The sequence below is a fragment of the Sphaeramia orbicularis genome, chromosome 8, assembly GCF_902148855.1.
Source record: "Sphaeramia orbicularis chromosome 8, fSphaOr1.1, whole genome shotgun sequence".
NCBI lineage: Eukaryota > Metazoa > Chordata > Actinopteri > Kurtiformes > Apogonidae > Sphaeramia > Sphaeramia orbicularis.
Genome location: NC_043964.1, coordinates 31499144 through 31516874, shown reverse-complemented (window position 1 = coordinate 31516874; position 17731 = coordinate 31499144). Strand labels below are relative to the sequence as shown.

At 38.7% G+C, this 17731-nt stretch overlaps 1 protein-coding gene across 1 annotated transcript in view; it reads right to left on the bottom strand.

The window, feature by feature from the left end:
* Nucleotides 1-407: 407 nt before the first annotated feature.
* Nucleotides 408-17731, bottom strand: part of LOC115424720 (brain-specific angiogenesis inhibitor 1-associated protein 2-like protein 1) — a 35149-nt gene continuing 17825 nt past the window's right edge. Inside the window, exons 7-15 of the mRNA XM_030142124.1 lie at nucleotides 17241-17393; nucleotides 16774-16929; nucleotides 16036-16149; nucleotide 15900; nucleotides 15603-15819; nucleotides 10176-10238; nucleotides 7264-7477; nucleotides 1496-1542; nucleotides 408-1413 (exon numbers count right to left, since the gene is read on the bottom strand). Of these exons, the coding sequence (XP_029997984.1) occupies nucleotides 1341-1413; nucleotides 1496-1542; nucleotides 7264-7477; nucleotides 10176-10238; nucleotides 15603-15819; nucleotide 15900; nucleotides 16036-16149; nucleotides 16774-16929; nucleotides 17241-17393 (1038 nt within the window). The 3' untranslated portion in view covers nucleotides 408-1340. The remainder of the gene's footprint in view (nucleotides 1414-1495; nucleotides 1543-7263; nucleotides 7478-10175; nucleotides 10239-15602; nucleotides 15820-15899; nucleotides 15901-16035; nucleotides 16150-16773; nucleotides 16930-17240; nucleotides 17394-17731) is intronic.

Sequence of the window (17731 nt, the reverse complement as noted above, 5' to 3'; positions counted from 1 at the left end):
TTCTGGCTCATACATTTTATTTGGAACCACTTGTAAATTATTTGATGGTCCATCTTTAAATGTTTCCTCAATTAATTAGATCTCAGGTGAAATAGAAGGAATGCAGATGTCTGCTGTATTTGGCTTTGATTGACAGGTCTATATGACATGCATTAAATTTTATATTTTATTTATATTTTTTTCTCCCTGACAGTTATAGTTGTTGTGCACAGGTTCCACTAACAATACTGTAAAATAACTTAGTGTTTAAGTTTGTCATTGTACTGAGTTGGTAAGCTAACGCTGCAGTCCTGCCCCCTTTGTCCAAATACGGTCACTTTCAGCTCCAAAAATCCAACATGGCAACAGCCAAATCAGAAACTAATTTTAATATATTCAATTTACAGTAAAAAAAAAAACAAACCAGGTGAAGAAATAAATCTTTATTTTCCATACAGCAAATATTAGTGTAATGGGGGCTTAAAAGCCAAAAGGTGCACACACTGTGGTATTAAAACACCATGTGTAATGATTAAAGCAAAAATGATTGCACTGTCTATTTGAAGATGAGTCCTTTGTACCTACTCATGCCCAGAATCTGAACTGAATATAGCAACAGGTAAGTGATTTTTGTTACTGTAGATATGGATATGTCTGTCATTAAGGCAAAGGCCTGTTAACACAATCATTTGGTTCTACAAAAGTTAAATTAGATGGCAAAGGACAATATTTATAGCTCTTGTTGTACAAATGTATATATACACAACACGAGAGACTTCAGGATACAGATCACCTGTGTGCCTTTGTGGTGCATCCCTCTATATCATTTGCGGTTGTCTCTCCTCACATTGAGAGCTGACACAATCATTTTAATCAGAATCGACACTGAGTAGCAACAATTATCACAAGGACCTGACGGTGAAATGCAGATGTCCTCTACAGTACATTCTTCTACTGTCCTATGGCAACATTAAAGATTTCTAACAGTCATTTTGCAACATCATAAATATTTTCTGACCATGTTTATTCATCTCGTTCTCAAGTGCAGGTAAGAATGTGGTCATTTAAACATCGCCACCACAAACAAAAAGACAAAAACAGACATAGAAAATATATATATATGTATATATATCTTAAATATATGGGCATCTTCTGTAGATAAAGTGGTCCCACAGACTTCCATATTATGAGAGTTTGCAGCAATAAGGACATCCCAGATTCCAATGGCATTTTGTTTTCTCAGTGCTGGCCAGGTTTAGTTTGGTTCCATCCAGACCAAGAAAAGGCATGTCCCAGGTTGACGACACAGGATGATTGACATGAGTTTAAGGTAATTGAGGCTGGGTAGAAATGTGGACGAATCAAATGACTGGTGCAGAGCGGTCGTTGGTGACGGTTGGACGTAGCCGGACTGTGGCAAATGGGTTCCCTCCCCTGTGAAAACACAATGGAAGTGAGTGAAGAATCTGATTTACAGAATGGCAGATTGGCACTTGTATGTTCTGGAAGAACTTACGCCAGGTAAGCAGGCGGAGGTCTCGAGATGCCGTTAGGCTGCGTCATCTGTGGGGAAAACACACACCATCAGTTTCACAAATCCAACACATATTGCAGTTCCATACAGTAGACCAGTGCTTCTCAAACTGTGGGGTGGGGGGGGTCATGTCATGGGATCAGTGCTGGGTGTTTTTTTCCTCTTCAGGTTAGAACATGGAGCAGGTGGAACTAATGTTTTATTTAGTGTTAGAACACCCTGGACTCATTTTAGGGACGTACGACAAATCAATCTACTGCCATGGTGATCTGTCACTAGACTAGACAAAGAATTTAGGTTTGGAGAATGGACAAAGATTTGATTGGAAAAGAAAAATGTACAATGTTTCTGGTTTTGCAAAGTTTGCTCTTTAATGCTCTGAGATGTGGAATGGAAACAGGCTCATTGCAGCCACTGATATTGTTCAAAAGTTCATCTTTGTTACCAAACTGTGTGTGTTGTTCTAAAAAAAAGTAACTTTATTGTCATAGTTGTAAGATAATTGCACATTTCTTATTTTTATTTGGAAAAATATTTGTTCAGGGAGCAGTCTTGTTAAGTTTATTTGTATTGTTCAAGCAAAAATCTAAGTTCTTTTTAATTTGCACAACAAATTACTCAAGGAAAAGCAAAAAGTATTGTTACGATATTGATGTTTCTTTCAATATAAGTTATAATTACACCACTGTTACAATGTTGTTGGGGTTGAGGGGGGCCTGGAGATTTTTCATCCTCCAAAGCGGGGCCCCACAGAAAAAGATTGAGAACCACTGCAGTAGACTAATACCATGGCACATTTATGCTCCCAGTGCTTTATTCAGAGGCTTTTCTGATAGTTACTGGATGTGCATGTTTAAGGTGCTTTAGGAGAGGACACAGGATACACTGAGGAGGAGGAGGAGGAGGAGGAGGAGGGAGGGAGGGCGTGGGAAAGTTGACATGGTGTGTCACATTAGAAGGCAGTTCGTGGAATGTGGACCTTCTTGAATTGTAACTTTGTTCCTCAATTAACCACATGAGGTTCTCTGATGATGACCAAATGTCAGTGCCACGGTAGTACAGTGTGGGCAGGTCATGAGCTAAAACAGAAGTGCCTTAAGTTTTGTTCTATGTCTGAAAGGGTTTTACTTCTTCCAAAAATACAGCATTGAACAGGGCATCTCAAAAACATTGTTTTCAAATTTCAATAAGACTTTAGAATGAGGACTACAGTAACATGCATGGTACAGACAGTATGCATCTGAGCCATTCCAGTCACTTCCGTACAGAAAGGGACATCCAAATATCAACCTGCTGCACACCACTAGTGATACCAAATAACCATTTCCAATTTTGATTACATTGCATTACATTTCCTGATAAAGACAGACATTGATCAGACAGATGAAAGATGACCATTTAACAGGAGCATTCCTATTTTATTGGGCAGAAAAAGAAAATATCTTGCTGTTAGATAACCCACCTAGCTGTTGGGATATTACTATCCATGTACACATTTTGATGCCTCCTTCTGTACAGAGGTGACCAAAAGATCACATTTTTGTGATGCACCTGATATATGTGCATATGTGACATACATGGTAAAGAAACTTCTTTAACATGTATATTGCTGTATTTCTCACTCTACAGTCTCCCTGAAATAAAACAATAGTGTTGTGATGCCCCGTATTTTGCAAAAGACTAACATAAACGCAAACCGCATGAAAACTACAATCCTCCTTAATTCAAAAATGGTTACTCTGTTCACCTTAAATCAGTGTTTTTCAACCTTGGGGTCACAACACCATGTGGGGTCACATGAAATTAAAATGGGGTCACCTGAAATTTCTAGTAATTGATAAAAAAAATAAAAAAAATAAAAAGTTACTAATAAAACATTTTTAAATGATTCAATATATATTTCATTATTATCAAAACACCACACACTTTTCCTACTAAAAATCAAGTTCAAATAAAATGCAGGATATAATATCTGAGAGGGCATATCTTGATTGACCTGATCATTTGACCACGTACGTTACGCTTTAACCTGCCCGGACACAATTGTGGTCAGAAAACCAGCCCGAACAGGCAATGGAAAGATTTCTTCACTTGCCTGGCCCCGCTAAGACATTTCCAAGAGAAAAATGTCTCAATTTTGAATATCTGGGGTCACCAGAAATTTGTGACATTAAAATGGGGTCACAAGCCAAAAAAAGGTTGGGAACCACTGCCTTATATCATCCCTGATCACACTAACTTATGGACTCATTGCTGTGGTTAGACATTTGTGACTAAGCATAAAGTGAGACATCTAAACAGAATGAGAGGTCAGACTGAATCTGTACCTTACTCACGTAAAGACTCAGACTCATGGCCAGTCTGTCCGTCATTATCAGCTTATGGGTGGGCGTGTATCTACTGCAAACAGAGAGCTCAAAGTTCCCCCTTTTTCTGCTGCAGCTGTAAGAAATACTTTGTTGACCATGCATTGCCATGAATGCTAAACATAACTGCAGTCCTCTGGAAATTCCACAAGAGGGCAGGAATGGATAACTTAGCAGGGTTGAGTGGTTTTAACTTGGCAGTCTTCACTTATTGAGACCATTGTTATTTCCCACAGGACTGACACAGTTTAACATCCGTCCCCCTTCTGCAGATGTTTGGATAACAATCACGTAGCAGCACTCAAGGCTGGGGCAGCCACGTTTGTTTTTGCACATAAACAATTCTAATTTATTCTACACGGCTGCACATACCGTTTAACCCTCTCTCTTGAGACACGACAGCAGCCTTAACCCATACTCGAGCACAGTCAAGATGCCAATTCACTGTTCAATCAGGGAGATATCAGTGTCTTCACCTTTGTTTTCCTCTTTGACAGATTTATAAACATCCAGAAATATTGTCTTGACTTGTACTCAACTTGAAGGCTCCCACCGTCTGCCTTTCTTTAGCTCGATCTCTCACATATCTCTGTCCCATCCTCTAAATATATCCCTTCCTGTAAAGTCCTTATCTGTTCTTCAGCACAAAACACCAAACCAGTGAGGGTGCATTTTTTTGCACAGTGACAGTGCATTCCAGGGTAACCCCACCTCCCCCTCTACCCTCCTGTCTCCTCCTTCCCTTCCCCTTTCGCCCTCTCATCTTTCCTCCTGTGGACCAACCTGCTGGGTTGGAAAGAGCCTTTACTAATACTTTCCATTTCAACTTAATCACAGTGAGCTTGTAGATAACAATATGAATTATCAGAGAAATCAGTTTCTGCTCAATGTCCCCTCTGAAGTGAATGAGCAACTAGTGACAAAAAAAAAAAAAAACAGTAAAAGTTGTAAAAATGACATTTCTACTCACTTCCATCAGTCTGGTTCAGAAACACTTTTAACAACTTATTCAGAACCAAGTACTTGGAGAAAACAGAGTGATAGAGCATAGAGCATATAGGCTGACATTAATGGTCACAAAAATTGCAGCCTCAAGTTGCTCACTAACCCAGCAAATACACAAATATAGACACACAAGAACACACACCCTCAGCTGCCCACTCATATATGGAAGTGAACATAAGCCAAGTATTAAAGTCTAATGTAGCAGTGCAGCACTTTTCCCACAAGCAGGTCTATTCTGGGATCTGTTTGCGTGTGTGTGTGTGTGTTTTGAGTTAAAGAAAGGGATTGTGAGTCATTGTGAATGAAGGGAGGGTAAACTTCCTTGGAAGTGACCTTTATTTACCCTGGAAATGAAGGAAGGTATGAAAAAGAAGAGAAGAAGAGTGATGATATGAGAGGTATGCACTAGAGACCGATACAAGTGCGCTGATGTTGAGATAAACAAAACAACACAAGAAACTGAAAGAATGAAGAAAGAGATAAAGAGAGAAAGAGAGAAAGTGGGTATCGGGTTCACCTAGTCTGGAATTCTACCATAGGAAAGAGTCAGTGGTGAAAAGATGAAGTGTAGGTCGGATGTAGACTGACAGGCCACATTCACACACACCAGAACGGTAATCAATCACTGACTATTACTGTATTCCTGCCTGCGGCATGAGTCTTAAATAATGAATACTGCACTGGCAAGAAATAGAAAAGTATTTCCATTTGTTATCTGATCATCAAACATCTGGACCAGCCAAAGATCACACACTAACATCGGCTTCTGTTTTCAGTGTCTCTGTTGAGGCAGTTCAGGAAAGAAAAGAGTAACGCAGCCACCGGCATCACACTCTTGCAGACTGATCGATCAGTCTGCAGGAGTATGATAGTGTTCAACAGGAAACGTACATAAAGATGGTCATGCATAAAAACAAAAACAAAAACATGAAAATGCAAACAACCCGCTGAGGCTGAGAAGCTCAAATACCATCAACAGTTCACACACTGTCTGTGAAAGCAGAGAGAGTGTGAGGCAGTGCAGAGGGTGCATATGTGATTGTTAGATAGGACAGGTGTATTTAACCCTGACTTACCACAGCAAATTTACATGTATTCAGTACAGGTGGACTACAAAAGCCTTTGCAGGCAAAACCACAACTTTTGCAAACATTTTGCATCGTACACAAATGTAAGAACATTCATAAATTAATAACTATATTCCACTTTGCGTGAGAGGTGGCAAAAAATTGTAAAATGCATTTTCAAACAATGATATATTTACTTTTGATATATTTAAAAAAAATAATAATTATAATGACACCTGCCCTATGGTGAAAAACAGACCATTTCACTGCAGAATTGAGTATGGATCAAGGTTATTATTGTTAACAAAAACTGACAAAATGATGAAAACTAGAATTGAAAAAATATGTTTGTTAATTGAAATAAATAAAAACTAAAAGAAAAAAATGATAACTGAAACTGAATTGTGTGCTTACAAAACTTACTAAAACGTATAAAAATTGTGGACAAAATTCCCATCGTTTTTGTCTTTGTCAATGTCAGATTGATATGAAATCGATTTAGTTAGCTCAACCAATTTTAGCTGGCAGCACTTCGTGGTCTGTCACTTCTTGTTACTTGTCATTTAGAGTCGATTTCTCATCCCCACTCTATCTGGCAACATGGAGACTAAAGTTGGGAGAAAGTAGCAGAATCCTGTATGGGATTTCTTTGACTATGACGGAAAGGAAGATAAAAAAATAAGAAAAACTAATACTAAAACTAAGCATTTAGAAAAAAACAAAAACTAATAAAAACTAGAAAATCTGCTCTAAAAACTAATTCGAATTAACTGACTTAGAGGAAAAAAAAGTCAAAACTAAACTATAATGAAAAATCCAAAACTATTATAACCTTGGTATGGATGCAGTTTATGTCACATATATAAACTGCATGCATTTTTTTCCACTGTCTGTTATCGTGTATGTCAGGTGACACTGAGTGTATCAGAGTGTGGTCAAGTTTCAAAGACAGACATAAAGGCTCATCTGACACCACCAACTCAAGCACAAGTACTGTCATCCACAGTCAAGATAAGGCTGTACAGCTGAGGGTACAGTAGCTATGCTCCAGCAGGGATCAGGTGAGACGCAGTTCTGCTTTGCCAATCCTATCAGCACACTACAGCAGGGCCATGCCAGCAAGACAAAAGGGTCAGGCTGTTCCGGGTTGATTTAATTTCTTAGAGCAATCGGTTTTAAGGATAGGACTTAGCTGTACTGGCCCCTTTTTCATGCAATTGCTGTGCAACAGACCATGACGCTTTAACTAGTGAGGCTACTATGAAAATGCCCCAGGTTGCTCATTAAGCAAATCAGCAACCCACTGACTGACCGTGGTCTGATCAGACGAAGAGGAGGAGGCTGCAGAGGGCGTGGGGGAGTGCTGATGGTTGTTATTGGTGGACGAAGTGTTGTTCTTGATGAGGCTGTGTTGTGGGGTGTCACAGTAATCGGCTGGGGGGAGCACCATGGTGGCCTCGTCGGTCTCTGTGTCCTGATGATGCAGGTTGACGACACTCCTACTTCTGTACGGGGCCACGGAGACACTGTGGTGCAGCAGCAGGAGGAAGAAAATTGATGGTACAAGAGATGAGAAAGCACCGAAATAGAAACGCAGAGCACACATAAGTAGAGGGAAACAAGACAGATGAAAAGGCAATGGTAAAGACAATTACAGGAGAAGCAAAAAGCAATTTTAACCAATTACAAGACATGCATTTGTCTTTCCCTGCAGCTGCTGAGGTCAGACGTTTACATACAATTTGGCTAAATGCATTCAAAAATTTTTTAACACTTCATTTCAATATGATTTCCCTCTGTCAGTTCAGTTAGCCTGACTACTTTATTGTGATCATGTGAAATTTTACAACAGTAAAGCAATTTTTCAATTTCAGCTTTTACTTCACATTCTCAGATGGACAAATGTTTAGGGGTGCTTCTATGAAACTGGGTTCATTTTGCCAGCTTTTAAGACCCAAAAATAAAAGAGAAATTTAGATTTATTTCCCCCCAGAATGTACCTAAGGATGACCTCAGATAAATGCAAAAAATATATACATACTCCTGCTCTGAGCCATCCCAAAATTAATGAATTTTTAATCAAATATTGGGGCCAAAAATTTGACCAAAACTGGGACATGAAAAGCTACCTAGGTGTCAGTACATTTGATGTGGAAAACACGGCTTGAAATCATCTTATATACGCTATAAATAGACACTGTGTTAAATTTGATGATCCTAGTGGTTTTTCTAATCCAGACATGCAGGCTTTTCATGAATCTGCAGTCCCATTCCAGGTTTCCTGTAAAACCCATCGTGTCCACTGGCGTTACATGCAGAACTTGACCATTTAAACACAAATAAATCACAAATTATTTTGCAACAGCGATCATTTTTGTGAAACACCCTGCCTTGTATAATTACTTCAATTCCCAAAATGTACCTGTGAGAGAATAGAGATATTCGAAAAAATAGAGCGTAATTTTTGTGTCCTTTTTACTGTGTTACATGCGGATGTTTGTATAAAAATAATATAAAAATGTGTTTTATCTGAAAAATAGTTCTCTTTTATGTCAGTGAATATTTATTTTCAAAATAGACCAAAGCGCTTCCAAACTTGCTTCATAACATTAGTCTACATCTGGTTTGAATTTTTAGCCCCTCTGTCCTGTTTTTATGCACCAGTTTCACAGAAGCACCCTTAGACACACTATTAATATTTGGTTGCATTTTCTTCAAATTATGCAACTTTCCGTAGTATACAACAAACTTCCGCAGGGGTTTAAGCTGCTCCTCCTGCAGAACTTGTGCAACTAAATCACATTTGTGCCTCTTCACATGAGCCTGCTTTTCAATTCGGCACAAAGTTATGATTGGGGAACCCTCAAGGATCAGTGATATCCACCGAAAAGCATGTACCTGGTTGGCCCCAAGCCATGCTGTTAACATTTTGTCTCAGGATTATTGGATCATCCTGCTGTTTTACGCCTGTTTTGAGCACTGGCTCTTCTTTGGGGAACAGCCTTTCAAGACAGAATTCTTTTTGCGGTGGATGGAGACATTTTTCCTCCAACATCTTTGCCAGTTCAAAGACTGTTGTCCTGGGATGTTTTTGGAACCGTCGCATTAAAATCTGTCTTCTTCATCTTTCAGTGCTCCTTCCTGAATGATTCACTGGCAGCGTGGTTCCATGGTGTTTCTATTTGTGTATTACTGTTTGCAGAAATTAATATAGCTCCTTCAGACATATGGGAATCTCTCTTGTCAGATTTCTCCACAATGAAAGGCAAAAGGAGGTTAAAAAGTCTCTATACTGTAATTCTGATATTTCTCATCATCAGAGTAAAGTAGGTTTGGCTAAATGAGGAAAATGAAGAAATGTATATTGAAACCAGAATTTGGAAAGACTAGCTTTGACTGCATTTAGTGGAGATGTAACCTTCTGACCTCACTGTACAGTAGTTTGCTGCTGATGTTTTTTGCGAGCACATCTTTGAGGAGGTTTTAAAGTCTGTATTGCCAGTAAAAGTTAACAGCATGGATTTGGTTTTGCCCGGTGCCATGTCAGTTAATACCAAATTTAGACACATAATTTTAAGAATCAACTCAGCAGGTGAAGAGTTAATTAGGTCACCCAAGGTTCCACAATCACATTAATGTATGTACTGTGTGTGTTATGTCCTGTAGCACTGGTTCTGGTTTAAACTTTGTGTTTCCATGACTGGTAGCAGTTGTCAGCCTCTCTGTGGGAGGTGCAGCATATTAGGATCTAATAAATTAATCCGACAGGGATTAGTCTCTTTGAAGAAAACCCTGGAGTCAAGTCTCTGAACCCCCTCTTTCTCTCATCAGCAGCAGAATCTATTCATCAGCACACAACATCCTGTTTCCTGATATTTTGCTGGGCTTGTATGAAAGTCCAATTTTGGATTGAATTAGATTAAATATACATATTAGGGCTACATGTTTTCACTTTCATATCGAAATCCCAAATAAATCATTCTAAGACCAAAAGGTGTCATGTACCTCAACAGTTCAGGAAACTAAGGGCAGAATGTGACTGAGGCACAATAGGAATCAAAGGTTGAGGAAGAGGAGAGTCCCGAATAGGATTAGAAAGCTTATCACTCTAACAGGAGTAACTAGAGGAAGCCCTGCCAACAATACAGCTGGCTGCAACATGAAACCAGCTTGTGTGTGTGTGTGTGTGTGTGTGTGTGTTACTGGAAGGTGGCGTCTCCTTACCTGTTGTTATTCACGAGTGGCTCAGTGAGTGCACGGCAGTAAGATGAAGGGAACCAGCCCCTCCTTAAAAACAGAGACAAAGAGAAAGGAGAGGAGCCACATTAGAGATGATTATATCTGCCGTCTATCCTACTGCCAGACTTGTACCAGCTCTCGTTCCCCAGCGATCTAAATTATTGCCGCTCAATGAAGGGCTGTTACTTTACCCTGAAATCATCATTTTCTGCATCTTGGTTCCAGGACGGGCAGTCTGAGAGAAGAGACAGTTACGGAGACATAAAGCCAGATCTGCTCATTTTTACTGCACTGAGATTACACAGAGCTCTTCTAGTTCCTTCTGTTGTTGTGTACATTGTGTGGATGCCTGCCCATTATTACAATAGCTGTAAAAAGCTCAAATTCACTACCTACGAATAAATCCTGATAAATGGATAGCTTGGATTTGTAAAACTCCCTGCAGGCCAGTATGTTGAATGTTTATCCTGTTTTTTGTTTTCTTGGTAACAAATCTTCCTTTTTGGGCTTTAGTATGTTATTTTACATCTTTTCCAAGGAAGAAGGAACCCACTAACATAAAGATGAAAGTCTGGGAGGTGATGTCTTATCTCCAACCTGCACAAATACTGAACATTTGTCACGAACCACAATGCATCTGTTTGATAAATGATTTTATGTCTTAGTCAGACATCAGAGGCCTATAGTTATGAAATTTCTTGTGGCCTGGGTAAGAAAAAAAAGAAATCATGCAACCATTTGTTCCTGCCCACTCACATACAAAAATAAACTTGACTTTATAATGGTGTGGTTAGTGATCAAAACACTAACGCAAGTTGAGAAACATCATAATGAAAAAGTAATGATGCTAGACAAATGATTAAACAAAACAAAAGCAAGAGTCTTCCAACAGTTTCTCAGGTTTAACAGATAAAAATGTCTATTTTATAAGAATACTGTAGGAGTTTTCACAGAGAATGCAAAGTTCTAGTACAAAATGAATGTGAGTGAGTTTGTATCACAAGCTCAAACCAAGGGCTTTATGTCATTGCTTTGTCATTGTCTAAACTTGTTCAAACGTTTGTAATCAGTGTGTAGCAATCAGCCTCTCCTTACATATGATTAATATTTGCACAACGGCCTGAAGAACAGACGTTTTCTTTGTAAACCTCTGATAAATGACCTCAAGCCTTCCTGGAAAATACAGCTCACTTAAACACACGTGTAATAACCGTGACTTTTTATATATTTAGGAACAGGTTTTCAACTAAGAAGATGTACTCAGTTTTAGTACCACTGCTACTGCTGGCTGCTGAGCAACTTCACAGAAACACCTGGGGATTAATAACAGCTTTGCTCCAGGGCAACTCTGCTCTACTGGTGCCGGTAGCCAGAGCTTATATTACTGAGTTTTACAGGAAAGAAAAGTGAAACTCACTACTTGGATGGATGATGGGATCATATTTATGGAGTGTGTTTTAGAAAGTGGAAGATGAAGAAGTAAAAAACTCAGAGGACATTACTTGCTAAAAGTAGTTTGCCAAATAATGTAATTCTTGTCCACTTTTTAGTCAGTGATTTCAGTTTGTCTGTCCCTTCGACTTCCATGACTCAGTCCATCAGTATTTTGTGTAGGATTCTGAATCCGTCTGGGAGTTGCCAGGTGGTTAAATCTGAGAAAGGGAGACACCCATGGGACACCCAAATGCATCAATTTCAACCCTCCTCTGGGACGCCCAAGCCCACCTTATCTGATTGTGAATAATGATGAATATGATCATACAAACTTTTTATGCTATTTCAGACTTCCATCTTGGCAAAATTCAGGCAGCCAAACCGAAGTTTGACGTGGTTGTAGCCTCATTTCTGCAAGTAACTCAGAAATGCTTCCACTGACCCCTTGATCAGTTTTATGGGTATATTTACCATTTAATTTGGTTGATAGAGGTGGGCGATATATATCGCCTACAATAATATCGTAAATGTTGATTTGACAATGGGCAATTTGACATTATCGAGTATTCATACCGTCTTGAAAAGAAAACAAAAGGACAGTGCATAGACGGTAAAGGAGAGGTGCATGAAAGTCCTCATTGGCTGAATGTGTTCCTCAGAAGCCAATCAGCGGACAGGATTCAGTCTCGTGGTGACTCGGCAGCTACCAAAACACAACATCGTCTCACATGGAGGAAATATGCAGGAGTCTCATCTCAGCAGATGATTTCATAGTGAGACGTGGGTCCACATCACTATCCTGAAAATGGTTTGGTTTTGACAAGATTGACGTCGGTCAAAATAACGTTATATGCAAGATATGCCGAAAAACGCTCACCGCGAAGAGTAGTTCAACGACAAGTCTGTTCCACCACTTGTGAACAAACCATATGAAACAGTCAGAGGAATATGGAAAACTTCACAACACCACAAGTCCAACTACGGCTAAAGAAAAGATGAATAAATCTGCACAACACACTCAGCAAACCCTCACCGAGTCATTCAGTAAAGCAGGGGTCACCAACACAGTGCCCGCAGGCACCAGGTCGCCTGCAGGGACCACGCGAGTCGCCCGCAGGCCTGTTCTAAAAATAGAACTAGTTCAGGGTTCTCCAACACGTTGCTCGCGATCTACCGGTGGTTCGCCAATGGTCACTAATATAAGAACATAAAGTTGATTCGTCATTTGGTAGAACAGGTCTAAATTTCCACCCAATCAAAATTACTAGTGTTCCCCTCCCTAGATGAAACGGTCAACTAGCTGTCAATCAAACTTTAGCGCTGGTTTGCTGCCTGTCATTGGAGAGGGGCGGGGCCCAGGATGAGCCAGATGCCAGGCAGGTAGTGGGTTTAGCCCCGCAACGATGTGGGCCAAATATAGTCAGGGAGTTATTTTCACCAACGATGAGGCACGGACTTCTGTTTGACAAATGTGAAAGACGAGTGTGTGTGTGTGTGATCTGTGGCGCGTTCTGGAAGTCAGTAAAAGATGCAACGTGGGGCGGAATTTCACCAAAGTTCACAGCAACTTTTCTGGAGATTCTCCAGTGGGAATCAGCCTCCGTGAAGAGAAGGTAAAAGAGCTGAAAACTAAAGTCCAAAAACAACAGTCCATGTTCACTAAACTGACCAAGACCAGCACTTCAACAGAGACATCAGTAAAGTGGTTCACATCCTGGACAACCGCAAACATATGTGCACCATCTGCGCATGCGCTCAGACAGCTGGAGTCGGACCTGAACAGGTGCCTCTGTGTTTGACTCCAGTGTGATGACTGTAGAAGTGACGGGGATGGTGGATTTATGTGCACAAAGTTCTGGTTTTAATTGATATGTTTTGACAGCATATGTGAATTAGAAAGGTCAAATCCTTCAGAAAAACAGCAGCACATGCTAGTGAAGTTTTATTGTGTGAGTGACAACGTTCCTTTTCACAATTTTCAAAGTATTAAAAATGCACATACAGGTGTGTATTATTTGTTTTTAGTAATTCTATAAAAATATGCAGGATTGTTCCATTTCATAATTTTTGACATAGTATTAAAATATTTAGGAATACAGCATGCAAATGCTTGTATTTGTTTTTTTCTACTTTTGATTTTCTTAATTAAAGTAAAATAATAGTTTCATATTAACACTTTTTAAGTATTGTAAATGTTAAAACAAAGATATATAAATAAATAAAATAAATGAAGAGCACAATGTTACAAACGTATGATACAAAATATGTGTATGTATGAAAAATAGCTATGTAAATAAATGTTGCTAAATTAGAGTAGCCCTCCGGCAACTTCATTAGGTAAAAGTAGCCCACAGAAGAGAAAAGGTTGGTGACCCCTGCAGTAAAGTGTAACATCTGTTTGTGTGCATATTTTGGAGAAGATGTAGCACTTTAAAAACAAACAAGAGCTGTTGTTCTGAAAGGCTGTCTATCCATAGATGTCCAGGTAAGCAAATAGAGTTTTAAAGCATTTTTTGTTAAAAAAAAAAAAAAAAAAAAAAAAAAAAAAAAAAAAAAAAAAAAAACAAAGAAAAAGAAGAAAGAAAGAAAGAAAGAAAGAAATTCACATTTTAAAGGATGTCATCAGATTGTCGTTATTAGGAAATTAAAAAAAGTAATTATATATACATATATAGATACATATACATATATATATATATACAATATATTATATATATACATATATATATACATATATATATACATATATATATATACATATATACATATATATATACATTATATATATATACATATATATATATATATATATATATACATATATATATATATATATATACATATACATATATATATATATATATATATACATATACATATATATATATATATATATATACATATACATATATAATATATATATATATATATATATATATATATATATATATATATATATATATATATATATATTTATTTTATTTTATTTTATTTTATTTTTTATTTTTTGCCCATATCACCCACCCCTAGTGATAGGCATCAAAACTGATGAATGATTTAAATTCCAAATACACTTCCAAGGGGTTTGGATCAAATCTCAGTTTTAAAAGTCAGACATCAGAGAATGGTGGAGAGCAGACTTGGTTGTTGCCCGACTATGTGAGAGAGCAGGTGGTACTCTGAAGTTGTCTCTCTGCCTCCCTCCAGTCTACTATTGTACATCCCACCCTCAGGCATACTTACTTGATTGTCCTTATCAGTGAGCGTTCCAGCTCAGGGCAGCACTCAGCAAGCCTAGAGGTGTGTTGCATTCATGTACATGTCCAGAATAACAATCAGACAAGGGACCATCTGGCTAGTTAGGACAGTGCATTCCAAATGATAGAAATCACCAGGCTGGTAGACGGACAGATAGACAAAGTAACCATGTTTGACACAACTGAGAGCTGGGTCACGATCAGTTAAGACCAGGGAGACCACCACCAAGGCCAGTTGTCCACTCTTCTGCCTCTGATTATTAAATCCCAAAGAGACAAATTATAACCTCTATTTCCTCCTTGTTTCAGGCTGGTGCCATGGCTATTTAGTTTTTATTTAACTGCTACCATTCTGAATACTAAATTAGTCTTGTGCTCTCCAGGCTCTGCCTCTGTTCATGAATCTGATCCAAAATTGAAAGGGTTCCTTGGCTGTTGCCCTACCCTTCTATCAAATTTCATGAAAACTGGTGCAGTTATTTTTGCAGAACCCCGCTGACATATGAACAGGCATTAGCACATAACCCTCTTGTAGGTAATAAGACTGAAACAAATCTCAGTTAACATCTAGGCTTATGTTACCATATATTCATCACACAGTACATGCTGCAAAATGCACAGGATACATAATCATGTATGTGAACAACATGGTCCTTATGTACGATTATAGTCATTCATGACATTTTTTCCCTTTATATATGCAATACGCATTTTCACTTACTTTCCGTTCTTCTCCAGTTCTCCGTACATCCACCCATCTCTCTCATCAGGAATGAGAAGGATAATAACGTCCCCTTCATCAAAGCTTAACAGTGTGCTGTTGTTGCCGGCAGTGTGAGGGAAGATGGTGCGTACACGTGGCCTCTTCACCATATTGTTGAGTCCGCTGTGGCGACAGACACAGATCGCTAGATTGCTGTCATCGCTGTTCCCATGGTCTGATGCAAACATATAAAAGGAGAGCAGTGAGGTGTCAATGAGGAAAAATAAAGATACATTTATTGTGAGCTATCTATACCCTACAACTATTTTAGAATGGGTGTTGCAACTAAATAGCATTGAGGAGGTGAAGATAGACAGGATAAAATAAATTCACCTCTAAAGAAGAACATAAGCTTCTGGAATAAGTAGGCCTAAAGCCACATTCATAATACTGTGCTATTGTTGGTAGTGGTGTGTATGCTGGAAGTATTGTTCTCCTGGTTGAACATGTTAACCAGTGGGCTGGTCTGAGCCTTCTGAGATGGAGCTGGAGGATCGACTATGTTCTGCAACAGTAACATTAAATCATGGTAGTGCACACACTATTAGTTTACTGTGATCACACACATCAGTCTATGACAGACGGTGATTCACTGTAAGATAAAACTTGTGCATCTGTACAATGGCACAGATGCACGCATGCCATTTGTTACATAATAGATGAGGGGGATTATGGTCTATAATCAATTATCAGAGCCGACGATTATTTTATATAATAATGAGATCAGTATATTTTAACCAGAATGTGATGCGTTTAAATTGATTGGTCTAATCAATTCCGTGCAATGTCCAATGCTCATCATAACTGTATCGGTGACATGTTACAAGTAATAGCCACACAAAAATAAAAATGAGAAAGAACATGTATGCATTATTGGTGTGTTAATGTCAAGATTAAGAGTTTTATTGAAAATGAAGATAATCTTTTTTTTTTTTTTTTTTTTTTTTAAATCGATATCAACCTTGAAAACCCCCCCATAAAATTCATAACACTGTATTCATATCAACCCCAGTCGTGACATATTAAAATTCTACTAACTGTACATATGAGTTAATGTAATATAAAACATGGCAGCCACATATTTAGCACAGAGACACATGTATTGTATCCCTCCTCCCACTGATCGTACCACGCTGTGTCGTGATGGGGAGGGAGAGGGCATCGGTGTGATGGACACTGGCGTGCGTAGTCCCTCGATCATTGTCAAGATGCTTTCAGGCATGTTGGTGGCATCGTTGCACTGGTCCTGCCAGCTGCTCAGCTTTGCCGACAGAATGTCTCTGGCCTGTCCAGCAGGCAGCAAAGATAAGGGAAGGCATTCAAATAAACATTACAACAGGGATTACCAGTAAAAGTTCATCACTATAGTAACATGATGTATTGAGATGCCTGCAGGATTTATAATAAATGTATCTGCCTTGCATTTTAGTTGGATTTTAAAGCATTGAGAGTATTCTTGATTAAGTAGAGCCAACAAGCTCACAAACCTACTCTTCTAAATTCTTGGTAAAATATTCATCTTTTCATAGGCCGTAAAATATTTCATCAAGGGTAAGCAAAATTTCAAATGCTACAATGATCAATGGCATCCATTACCTTGTCATGAAAAGAAGTGATTTGGTAAGAGAACATGCAGTGCTTGTCCACTAAGAAACAGAATCGTCTCTTCTCCTCCAGTAAGGCCTCCTTACAGCCATCTGCGATAAACAACTGCATGTCCATCTGACGGCTCGTCAAGGTTTCCAGGCACTGGCAACAAATACATGACCATACAGCTGCTTTACTTGATAATCATACAAACATGTACATTTATGTCTCAGTCTCTCTGAACAAATATTACAAGACATTTTTGAAAAGGACAGAAATCCACTAGTTTCTTTTCACCTGCACTCTGAAATAGATCATCATGTGGTCTTATCTCATCTTCCACATGGCCTGGAGCCATATATTTACTTTCACTGCTGATCTACACAAAGCCAAAAAAGGGCACACAGATATGAAAGGTGAAGGGCTCCTTTCTAAATAAGCTAATCTCTCTCTTGCAGGGGAACAGCCATTATCAAACTTGACTTTACTGTATTGATGGA